Raw genomic sequence first — 13,766 nt, forward strand, 5'->3', positions numbered from 1 at the left:
TGAGAGAGAAAAATCGAAACCCTAGCCTCTCCTATAGAATAATCGGCCGAACCCCTGCCTTGCTCTGCCCGAGAAAATTCCGGTCTGTGATTTTGAATCGCAGTAAGGAATAGCGAATCAGATTCGTTTATTCTCTTCGCAGAAAACTTCTGATAGATTTTCTAGTGCAATCTATCAGAGGGATTAAACCTCTGTTCGTGGACCTGATTGAAGGAGTTCATCGGTTCCAGGGAGAGACAACAAGAGCAGATCAAATCTGTTGGTGTCCATTAATCTCGTTGCGAGATTGGAGGTAAAATTTAATAATTGTTATTTGAATTTTACACACACAATAATTTAATCGTTGAATGGTTGATACCCACACCATGGAATTGTTCCATGATAAAAATTTTAAACTTCCGCTGCACCGGGTATCAATCGTGATTGATCTGAGAGCCGCGTTTTCCAACAAAATCATATTTTACTCAATATATTCATAAGATCAAATCTTATCATCAATTGTACCAAAAATAATTGATTTCAAAATTCAATTTAAGGATAAAATATTAAAATTTTCCAAAAATTCAAATTTATCCAAAAATCAATTTTAAAGTTTACGGACTCGAACAATTCGATCCGAAATCTCGTGAACCAATCAAAAACAATTTTTGACCGGACCAAAAATAAAATTTTAACACATTAAAATTAATTTTAAATAAAAATTTAATTTTTCCCGCGGGCCGCCCGGGACACTCCCGGGCCGGCCCGCACCCGTGGGCGCGGGCCGGGGCAGCCCGGCTGCCCCTTTAGGGCAGCAACAGTTGCTGCGCTGGGCAGCGCCGAGCGCTGCCCTGGCGGCGCTGAGCGCCGCCCCTGGGCGACGCCGTGCGCCGCCGTGGGCGGCGCCGTGCGCCCCCTTTGGGCGGCGCCGTGCGCCGCCCGGGGCAGCAACAATTGCTGCCCCACCGGGCAGCGATCCAATCGCTGCCCGGGTTTTGCCCCGAAATTTTTTTTTTTATTTTTTATTTAAAAATATTTATTTTGTTTCAAAAACCGAGACTCAAAAATTTTTGTACAATCGATTAATTTAATCGTTTGATCTGAGCAACCTGGCTCTGATACCACTGTTGGAAAACTGGCGTTCAGATCAATCACGATTGATACCCGGTGCAGCGGAAGTTTAAAAATTTTATTATGGAACAATTCCATAGTGTGGGTATCAACCGTTTAACGATTAAATTATTTGTGTGTGTAAAATTAAATAACTATTATTAAATTTTACCTTCAATCTCGAATCGAGATTATTGGACTCCAACAGATTTCTCTGCTCTTGTTGTCTCTCCCTGGAACCGATGAACTCCTTCAATCAGGTCCACGAATGGAGGTTTAATCCCTCTGATAGATTGCACTAGAAAATCTATCAGAAGTTTTTTGCGAAGAGAATAACGAATTTGATTCGCTTATTCCAGACTGCAATTCAAAATCACAGACCGAAATTTCTCTGATAGAGAGAGGGAGGGGTCGGCCGAAATATTCTTGAGAGGAGGCTAGGGTTTCGAAATTTTGCTCTCAAAATTATGACCAGTTGTATGTAATTTCTGTACTGCAATAACTTATTTATAATGCAGGCCACTAACACCTTAGGGCCCATTAGTCATAAGTTGAGGCCCGACAAGCAAAGCCCGCATGTTCAGAAATTAATATAAAATTCATCGTGACTCCAATTGATAAACCGATTTTACCAATGTGCACAGAAACCATTTCTGCACATTTTAAAGTCAAGATAAATTTTCCTGAATCCGAATTCAGTGGTTTCCAAAAATGTACATCCCCATGTCATTTTAGGAAATCCTACTCCCTTACTCTTATTTAAGAAGTCCAACTTCTTTATTCATTAAATTTAACTCTTTAAATTTAACTATCTCAACGGGGATTAAAACTCCATTACACTGTGTGACCCTCAATGGTTCAGGGATACAGCTAGCCGTGGGCTCACAACTCCTTGTGACTCGGAACAACGATTTCCGACTTGCCCAGCGAATCATGGTAAAGCGCCTAGCAACATCGCCCCATGATTCCCTAGGTATCACTGATAGTGCCTACAAGAATCAGTAGATTTTGGTTAGCGTACAGTACGGTCCCTTCATCCATATATCCCGATCGAATCAACAACCATTGGTATATCGAGAGTCGCTCAAGATTCGATAACTATGCAATACATCTTGAAGATCAAATTAGTGACATCGCATGTGCTACTAAGAAACCATTTCTTAAATCACATCAAGTACTCTGGCCAGAGATTCGTCACACTAATATCTCCTCAGATCGCATAGGATATTCACACTCGCAAGTATGTGGTGAATCCTTGACAACAATGCATCGACTCCTATATGTGTTGTAACTGTACCCAATCCCGACACCTGATGACCCCCATAGAGTCGGTAAACGAGTCAAAGCACAGTACTAGCATATAGAGTCTCCATGATGTTTCAAGTAGTAAGGACTAATGGTGTACAACCAAAACCGCGGACTTTATCCACTCGATAAGTGATAACCACTTGGAAAGTCCGGATAGGGTAGTTCGATTATTCATCCTATGAATATCCATTTGCATGCTTCGAACATCTCCATGTTCCCTACCAATGAAACGTGGTACTCCGCATCGCAAATGCTAGTCTCAAACTCGAGCGATCCTTATCCTTATTATCGGACGGCTCAATCAACTAGGAACAGTTTAGAATATACAGTGACTATAAGATGTATTTCATGATAGACATCCCCATGTTCTACCACATCTTACATACACTATAGTATATTCAAGGTCTTTATCAAAACAACAATAGTATATCACAATATAACAATATGAAGAAAGATAAAGTCATTGCCATTAATAAAAGTGTAAATTATATTAAACAAAAGATCGTTTGTACAAAGAGTCATCAAAGCCCATAGCCACAAGTTGGCTCACTGGGCACCCACTCTTTCAATTGGAAATGTAAGCAACTCAATTGCTTCTTGGATTCAATGCATACGTGGCGTAGGACAAACATTTAAAGACGCAGCAGAATTCAGAATTTGTATTAAAAATTATGCTATCGCAACCAGACGCTCAATTTCTTTCCAGAAAAATGATAGTGAGAAGATTATTATTGTCTGTAGGGGCAAAAATTGTGACTGGAGGATATATGCCTCTAAACATAAATCTGATAATTCATTTGCAATTAGAAAATGCAACCTGATCCATTGTTGTGGTGAGGATAATTTGAAGTCCAGAGGGCATCCGAACGCTGATTCACCTTGGGTAGCTAATTTGGTGAAAGCAAAGTTGAGAAGGGAGCCATCATATCGTCCATGTACAATGGTAAAAGACATACAAAGAGACTATGGAGTGGAACTTGACTATCACAAAGTTTGGATGGGCAAAGAAATAGCGATGCATGATATTCATGGGACTGAGAATGGGTCATATGATAAGTTGCGATGGTATTGTCATGCTGTTAAAGAAACAAATCCTGGAAGTTTTGTTGGATGTGAAATTGATCCTATGACTAAAAAATTTCAACGACTTTTCATTTGTTTTCATGCTTGTCTGGTTGGTTTCACTAGTGGATGTCGGCCGTTATTATTTTTGGATGGGTGTCATATTAAAAATAAGTACAAAGGAAGTCTTCTAGTCGCTGTCGCCAAGGATGCTAATGATGATCTTTTCACATTAGCGTATGCAGTTGTGGATGCAGAAAATGATTCTAATTGGGATTGGTTTTGTTATCGATTAAAAGAAGTCCTAGCCTCACAAGGAATCATTTTCTTCCACGGCTTTACTCTTTTCTCAGACAGACATTCGGGGTTGATCAAGGCAATCCACTCTATGTTTCCTGGTAGTCACCATTCTTACTGCCTCAGACACATTGTAGATAATTTTGTCAAACTGGTTAGTTGTGTTTAGTGCATTTTATTTTATGATATATGTTTCAGTTAATATTGGTTTGTGTTCATTGTCTTTTACAATTTTATTTTATTAATGTAGGTGTTGCGAAAGTATCCATTCCGTAACAAAAGACATTGGTCTTCGGTGTTGAAGAAAGCAGCATATGCTCCATCTAGGCATGAATTTGATGAACATATAAATCAGATAACTGAGTCCATGCCACTTGATATAGAATTTATTGTGAATTCTTCACCAGAAAATTGGGCAAATGCTTTGTTTTTGGGTAAGCGATGGGGTATAATCAACAATAACATGGTTGAGAGTTGGAACAATTGGGTAAAAGCTGCTCGGTATTTACCTATTGTTTCTTTGGTAGACCATATATGTGGGGACCTCGGTTTGCTAATCTCATCTTAGGGCAATCAAAGATTAATAAACAATTAATCATAGCATAAAAGAATATTCAAACCAAGAGCTAAAATTTTTTTTTTTTTTTTTTAAAATGAGCCCCTCGCTCGATCGGTAAAACTTGCCCGATCGAGCGAGCAACAATAACCTGCTCTCGGTCTGAACATTTTTTGGCCTCGATCGATCGGTGAAATGTTACCGATCGAGCGAGCAACAAAGCTTGATTCTCTGTTTTTGGAAAATAAAGGCCTCGCTCGATCCACGGGTTTTAACCGATCGAGCGGGCTCCAAATTCTGGAAATCTGCTGCAACAAATAGCTGTCAAATAATACACATGTATTAACAAATAAATCCTAACTCATAAATACATCAATTCATGAATATAAACTAGGATTTACCACATAACAACATGTACAAGATTCCTTGTTTTCTAACATGTTTGCATAAAATACATTTCATCTGCTTAAAACCCGAGTCCTCACTTTCTAAAACTCTTCTTGATGCTATCCAAGCCAACTCTAGCTTGATCATGCCCCCAACCTGATGCAATGCACACATACAAACAAAGCAACAGCCGGATAGCTCCGGTGAGAATAAATCTCAGTATGAATAGCATGCATATACATCATTTAAACATATAAACTAATTCACATCTTGAATAAACATAACATGCTAGCATTTATAAACGCATAATCTAAACCATAGAAGTCTCTAGGTTAATGCATAAATGCAATGCATGTGCCAAGGAATAGGCTATCAAATCTGATATCAATAAGCTTAGTTCTTGGGATCCCGGGAAATAAAATCTTTAACTAACCACTGACTCTCCCAATCGAGGTGGTGTTAAATATCTCAATTCCCCTGACTTTGGTGCAACTATAGTGAGTCATCTAGCTCTGGATATAAATCTATATTCCGTGCCATGAGTCATCTGACTCTGGAAGTAAATCTACATTCCATGCCACTCACTACAGCTCTCCAAACGTCATCTGCACTCTAGGCAATGACTGCCCTCTGTGCTATTAAGGCTGGAGTTCAAGATGAATGCAACATAAGCTGTATGCATTAAAAGCTATAAAACACCTTGAACACTAGCTCAAATAAACCAACTAAGCAAAGCAAAGCATCTAATCACATAAGTATATCAATAAATCTGTAAACATCTCATAAAACATGTAAAACATGTTCAATACAGAAAATACTACAAATCAGCTTAAACAGGTAAACATTTACATAAATGTTCTGGGAAATTCAAGAAAATAGCTATCTTGAATAATCTATCTCATTTATGTAAACTTAAACCATGACATATATACAAATAGACAAGTATGTGATTTTAGGCAACTCGATGAACAAAACTATTTCGAGTTATTCTGCCCAACTTATTAATGTCTATTCATACCTGCATTTCTGATTCAAATAACTGACACTCTGTCACTTCTTGATCAACTACAAGCTGTCCAAATCTGACATCAAATTCTGCTTATTTCAATCAGTGCTACTTGAAGGTATTCTTGATTCAACTTCAAACACTTCAAGTCATTCGAACTCGAACTCGTTGATTCAACTTTGATAATCTTCAATTCAAATCTGAAATAGATTATATCATATCTAAACATCAATTTCCAATCTGAATCGATGTTTCTTTAAAGCTGATACAGTTCAAAGCTTGCTAATACAATCGGAATTCAAACCGACGTCGCAACTATTCGAGTTCGATAAATCTTTCGATTCAAATATCATTCTATCTTCATTCTAAACTCAATCTCATATTCAATTCATCCACTAAACACTTGAGGATGAGCTTTAAGCATATATAATGAATACCAATTCAAAATCTTGAACCGGCGACGTAACGATATGATTTCAATTGTTCCAAAAGCTTAAACACCAATATAATTACCACCTTAGCAAAATAATATCAACAATTTCAGCAGCCAATACACGTGACTATCATCCATAAAAATCAGATTTCTGAAAAATCTTTCAATAATCCAAAACATGTCCAAACGACGATCTTTTCTCTATCCGTCTTAGATATACTATCGTCGTATATGCTGAACATGTTTATACAATCAAATCTTAATTGTAACAACAACTTAAAATTAAAACATGGTAGAACTTCATAAAACTTACGTCAAAACGTAGCACTCGGAGCTGTGATCGCAAATATACGATCAATCGGAAATTCTACCGGGCGGATTGAATTTAAGCGGGACTTAAAAAGGCAAAAATGGTTGAAACCCCTTTCTTTCCTCCTTTCTCGGCCACTTTCTGGAAATCTGATGAATTTCCTTCTGATTACACGTTTTATTCAGCCAAGTTGCAAGGAATTTGCAGTTTGGTCCCTGAACTTTAGCCTAATTGCAATTCAGTCCCCGGACAAGCGATTTACTTCAATTTCAATCCTAAATAATTTAAGAATATTAGAATTCAAGTCTAAACTCTAAATATTCTCAAATTAATATTCTTGAATTAAAATTAAATCATTTTGGACATTATCGCATTTTAGTCCCTGAATTGCTCAATATTTGCAAATTGGCCCTTTCTCGGATTCCATCCTCAGAATTCATTCTTGATATTTATCATCTTGGAATTCACATCTTAAATTCCATAAATATCAATTGCAAATATTTTTAATCTTTTAATTTAAGAATTCCGGATAATAAAATCTTAAAATCCGAAAATTCTCAAATTAAATATTTCTGACCCAAAATTGAAATTTCACATTTCGTAACTTCTTCAAATAATTACTTTCTCATATCCGGAATTTAAATCTTAAATCCCGTCATTAAGAACTTAATATTTTCGGGCCTTACATTTCCTCCCCTCTAAGAAATGATTTCGTCCTCGAAATCGCATCGATCTTACTGCTGATTCTTGTAGGCTGTGTAGCTGACTGAAGTAATACTAACTTCAATTCTCTGAGCTATCGATATCTATTCTGATATCTTCTCTTCTATCATAGCTTAATCTTCTTTCTGATTGTTTCTGCAATCATATCTATTCGCATTCACATATAATCACTGAGTCAACTTATATCTAAGTTGCTCTTTCTTGTGATCTAACTCTGCATCAATTACTTTGTATTGCTTACAATCTTATCAACTTCTGTTGCATCTGAATTGAATACACATACATGTTCTAGCTGATATTCTTCAGCCAATGCATATGGATAACAATTCATCTATCTGATACTTCATGCTTGAGTATTAATCAATAAGCTAGATCAAATACTCATAGAAATCAATTCTGAAATTTCTTTCTAAATCTACTGATGCTCGATAAACAATTTCTGAATTGATCATTTTGCTCAGGCTTCAAATCTCTATACCTGTTGCCCATTTTCTAGCTCAGTCACTGCTGTTCTATTTCTGTTCAAAACAATCTTCACATTCTCTATCATTTCTTGACTCATAGCTGGTCAAATAGCTGATAGTTCTGAAATATAATTTCTATATAAAGACATTTCTGTGTTTCTGATCAATCAATCATCAAAATACTGTCTTTATAGCTATTCAAGAGCTCTTACAGGAATCATAGTAATCAAGTGGCAAATAATCAATCAATTAGTACCGAATCTAGTACTCTAGTTCTGAGCATATCCTCAAAAATCTGGATAATCACATCTGATAGTCCACTAATCAGAGGATGGTATACTGAAATCTCATACAACCCAACACTCAGAACATCTGACAATCACTGCCACAATCTAGAAAACAAATCTAAAGTCTCTATCTTGACAATAGATTTCAATAATTCCTGTAATCTGATCATCTTGCTAAATACATGACAAGTATCTTTTTATGTTTGTATCATATCTAATACAACATATTCTTGAATCTGTCGAAATCTATTACAAACTAAATTGCACAATCATAACAATTCGAGTAGATTCGAACTAAAGTCGTTCACAAAGTTGATCTTATTTCAACTTTTATGTAACTAATCTGTTATATAAACCACTTGAGTTCTTCTTTTCTGCTTCTTTTACTGGAATTTTAGTATTGATAATGTTAATTCTGTCATATCTGCTTTCAGTTCTTTTACCAATACTAATTTCCAAGTATTGACTATGTGTAAGTCATACATGTTTAGACAACTGAATGGATATTCAATTCTGTTGTCATATGCCTCTTTCAGAATCTGATATTCCATATCTAGAATATCTGGCATAATCAAACGATTATTCACCGCAAATATTCATCTATTCTGCTCTGCTGTCTTATCTCTTATCTTAATCTAGCGTTTTCAATCAATATTCTATTGCTTGATCTTAGATCAATGTTGCTTTTATCTTTCCAAACCAATCGAGTTTAGCTTGGATTGCAACAATTCTGATCGTTTAAGTATCTGTCAAGCATAAATATTCAACAAGTACAGATCTGTACCCAATAAATCCATCAATTATCTAAAACCCATAAATCTTACTGATGATCTGAATCTGAATTTCTATCAGTTACGAGCCAAATACATCAAGATATACTGAATAAACACATCAAATAATCAATAATTCTCAAATTTCAAATCAAAGGAACTCGCTCAAGGCAATGTCAGTCAAAATCAAATATTCTGAATGACAGCGAGTGAATCAAAGTAGACTCTAGCAAAGGAATAAGAGTCAATCAACATCAATCGAGGTCAAATAACACAACCTTTGAATCGATATCAAGAAATTCAAGAATCATGATTTCTATGATGTAATAGCTTCAGCAAAATTGAAGAAAAAGCTCCACTGTAACTGATTTTTCTTATTCTCTATTGATATGAGTTCATTTATTAATTCTTAATTCTCAGCTGACAATAGTCGAATATAATCTTTTCGACTTAACTTCTTGTCATAGAATTAATCATCATTTCGGTACTACATAACTCTTTTCTACTCAATCTGCTAGCTGTTTCTGAAGTTCTTCAGTTCACGTAATGCTCTTCTATACAAGTTGTCATAATACCATTGTACTAGACACCACTCTATATAGAACTTCTTTCATGTCGTAGAAAGGTCAAAATAGGCAATTGAACTATTTCTGTACATTCTAACCACTGACATAGCTGTCAATTCTAGGTTAATGCTGTACTAGTTCAGTATATCGACTAGACTTCTACTGACATTCTTTCACGGTCATCGTGATATAATCAGTACCGAAATAACAAAATTTAATGTCTGAAACTCGTATCATACATTTCTATGCATTTCTATTGCTTTAGCATTGCACAAATTGCTAGCTTAATATCCCACATCTGATATCAGTACATTCTATCTTATTTCCTCAATTCTGTATTTCATCGTTTATGACTAATCTTGCACATGCATTCCATCTACTTAAAGACAAAATCTCAGCAAATACGAGGAATAAAGGCTCATCAGATACATATTATAGCATAACAAATCACTTATCTATGAATGTATGCTATGCTATCAATATATAAGTGGTTAACTACAATTAATTCACTTACCTGTAATCTTCTTATCTGATATAACTTGAGCCTCATTTTCTGTACTTGCTTATTGCCTATGCAATTATCTGTCATTCCACTGTTCTCTTGATCTGTTTCAGCTAGGGGAACTATGCTTATATTTCTTCATCTGCTGGTGTTGAGGCTGAATCAATCTTTGCTGTTGTTGTCACTATTTCTTGCTTCATAGCTATACTGCTATGGACATTTCTCATGGAGGTGATGATCATAGTGTTTCCACAATTACAGAGGCGTGAATAAAAATTCAACTCTGCCTCATACTACCGGTTCATGATTTTGTTCTTCTACTACTGGCTTGGAATCAACTTATGCTTCTATTCTGCAAAGTCTACTGTTCTATCTTCTTTAGCATACACGGAAAGAAACAATTCTGTTTACTTACCTGCCAAACAATTTCAATACTTCTTCTGGCTTCACCAACTTCTTGCTAAGTCCTGGAGTTGATATAAAATTAAGCTGATTCTATGTTTATCTGAATATGCTTCTCTTGAACAACTGATCCAGCTTTTCACATTAACCCCTTTCTAGACATAGCATATGTTGTATCTTTCTGAGTTGGTGATCAATAGTTTTGGAGTTGTTCAACTAACATACTCCTCAGTGCAATCGACTCAAACACTTACCTCAACACTGTTTTGTGCTGTCTGCTATTCTGTTCTATCTGAGGTTCTTATGCTATCTGCACAACCTGTCTTATTTGATAACAGAAGCAATATATATGGCAGAGATTATAAAATACTATTACAGTATAACATACATATAATCTCATGCTTCTGAATAGAACACATACTTGCAAATACTCATGCTTTTTCACATATTACATGCTTAAGACGAATTCACAATTTCTAATGAATTCAATAACTCAAGTAGACATATCCGCATATAAGCATGTAATTCTTATATCAATAAAGCAAGTAGTGGTAATCAATACTCATCATCGCATACAATGCTGTAAAGCAAGTAAAGCATACTCATGCAATACTATAAATGCATGCGACTCAATCTACCCCTCTCAACTTCTATCTTAGTCCAAGACTTTACGCTCCAAGACTTTACGCTCTGATACCACCTGTTGTGGGGACCTCGGGTTGCTAATCTCATCTTAGGACAATCAAAGATTAATAAACAATTAATCATAGCATAAAAGAATATTCAAACCAAGAGCTAAAAAAAAATTTTTTTTTTTTAAAATGAGCCCCTCGCTCGATCGGTAAAACTTGCCCGATCGAGCGAGCAACAATAACCTGCTCTCGGTCTGAACATTTTTTGGCCTCGCTCGATCGGTGAAATGTTACCGATCGAGCGAGCAACAAAGCTTGATTCTCTGTTTTTGGAAAATAAAGGCCTCGCTCGATCCGCGGGTTTTAACCGATCGAGCGGGCTCCAAATTCTGGAAATCTGCTGCAACAAATAGCTGTCAAATAATACACATGTATTAACAAATAAATCCTAACTCATAAATACATCAATTCATGAATATAAACTAGGATTTACCACATAACAACATGTACAAGATTCCTTGTTTTCTAACATGTTTGCATAAAATACATTTCATCTGCTTAAAACCCGAGTCCTCACTTTCTAAAACTCTTCTTGATGCTATCCAAGCCAACTCTAGCTTGATCATGCCCCCAACCTGATGCAATGCACACATACAAACAAAGCAACAGCCGGATAGCTCCGGTGAGAATAAATATCAGTATGAATAGCATGCATATACATCATTTAAACATATAAACTAATTCACATCTTGAATAAACATAACATGCTAGCATTTATAAACGCATAATCTAAACCATAGAAGTCTCTAGGTTAATGCATAAATGCAATGCATGTGCCAAGGAATAGGATATCAAATCTGATATCAATAAGCTTAGTTCTTGGGATCCCGGGAAATAAAATCTTTAACTAACCACCGACTCTCCCAATCGAGGTGGTGTTAAATATCTCAATTCCCCTGACTTTGGTGCAACTATAGTGAGTCATCTAGCTCTGGATATAAATCTATATTCCGTGCCATGAGTCATCTGACTCTGGAAGTAAATCTACATTCCATGCCACTCACTACAGCTCTCCAAACGTCATCTGCACTCTAGGCAATGACTGCCCTCTGTGTTATTAAGGCTGGAGTTCAAGATGAATGCAACATAAGCTGTATGCATTAAAAGCTATAAAACACCTTGAACACTAGCTCAAATAAACCAACTAAGCAAAGCAAAGCATCTAATCACATAAGTATATCAATAAATCTGTAAACATCTCATAAAACATGTAAAACATGTTCAATACAGAAAATACTACAAATCAGCTTAAACAGGTAAACATTTACATAAATGTTCTGGGAAATTCAAGAAAATAGCTATCTTGAATAATCTATCTCATTTATGTAAACTTAAACCATGACATATATACAAATAGACAAGTATGTGATTTTAGGCAACTCGATGAACAAAACTATTTCGAGTTATTCTGCCCAACTTATTAATGTCTATTCATACCTGCATTTCTGATTCAAATAACTGACACTCTGTCACTTCTTGATCAACTACAAGCTGTCCAAATCTGACATCAAATTCTGCTTATTTCAATCAGTGCTACTTGAAGGTATTCTTGATTCAACTTCAAACACTTCAAGTCATTCGAACTCGAACTCGTTGATTCAACTTTGATAATCTTCAATTCAAATCTGAAATAGATTATATCATATCTAAACATCAATTTCCAATCTGAATCGATGTTTCTTTAAAGCTGATACAGTTCAAAGCTTGCTAATACAATCGGAATTCAAACCGACGTCGCAACTATTCGAGTTCGATAAATCTTTCGATTCAAATATCATTCTATCTTCATTCTAAACTCAATCTCATATTCAATTCATCCACTAAACACTTGAGGATGAGCTTTAAGCATATATAATGAATACCAATTCAAAATCTTGAACCGGCGACGTAACGATATGATTTCAATTGTTCCAAAAGCTTAAACACCAATATAATTACCACCTTAGCAAAATAATATCAACAATTTCAGCAGCCAATACACGTGACTATCATCCATAAAAATCAGATTTCTGAAAAATCTTTCAATAATCCAAAACATGTCCAAACGACGATCTTTTCTCTATCCGTCTTAGATATACTATCGTCGTATATGCTAGAACATGTTTATACAATCAAATCTTAATTGTAACAACAACTTAAAATTAAAACATGGTAGAACTTCATAAAACTTACGTCAAAACGTAGCACTCGGAGCTGTGATCGCAAATATACGATCAATCGGAAATTCTACCGGGCGGATTGAATTTAAGCGGGACTTAAAAAGGCAAAAATGGTTGAAACCCCTTTCTTTCCTCCTTTCTCGGCCACTTTCTGGAAATCTGATGAATTTCCTTCTGATTACACGTTTTATTCAGCCAAGTTGCAAGGAATTTGCAGTTTGGTCCCTGAACTTTAGCCTAATTGCAATTCAGTCCCCGGACAAGCGATTTACTTCAATTTCAATCCTAAATAATTTAAGAATATTAGAATTCAAGTCTAAACTCTAAATATTCTCAAATTAATATTCTTGGATTAAAATTAAATCATTTTGGACATTATCGCATTTTAGTCCCTGAATTGCTCAATATTTGCAAATTGGCCCTTTCTCGGATTCCATCCTCAGAATTCATTCTTGATATTTATAATCTTGGAATTCACATCTTAAATTCTATAAATATCAATTGCAAATATTTTTAATCTTTTAATTTAAGAATTCCGGATAATAAAATCTTAAAATCCGAAAATCCTCAAATTAAATATTTCTGACCCAAAATTGAAATTTCACATTTCGTAACTTCTTCAAATAATTACTTTCTCATATTCGAAATTTAAATCTTAAATCCCGTCATTAAGAACTTAATATTTTCGGGCCTTACAATATACGTATCCAAATTATGACCATGATGCACCAAAGACGAGAATCATCACTTAAG

The 13,766-nt window shown here is 35.5% G+C and overlaps 1 protein-coding gene across 1 annotated transcript; it reads left to right on the forward strand.

Annotated features, from left to right (window-relative positions):
* Positions 1 to 3,337: 3,337 nt before the first annotated feature.
* On the forward strand, positions 3,338 to 4,324 carry LOC140877914 (uncharacterized). Its single transcript, XM_073281517.1, has 2 exons — positions 3,338 to 3,910; positions 4,007 to 4,324. Exons 1-2 carry the CDS (start codon positions 3,338 to 3,340, stop codon positions 4,322 to 4,324), a joined length of 891 nt encoding a protein of 296 aa, XP_073137618.1.
* Positions 4,325 to 13,766: the final 9,442 nt, after the last annotated feature.

Source organism: Henckelia pumila, chromosome 2 (assembly GCF_033568475.1).
Source record: "Henckelia pumila isolate YLH828 chromosome 2, ASM3356847v2, whole genome shotgun sequence".
Lineage (NCBI taxonomy): Eukaryota > Viridiplantae > Streptophyta > Magnoliopsida > Lamiales > Gesneriaceae > Henckelia > Henckelia pumila.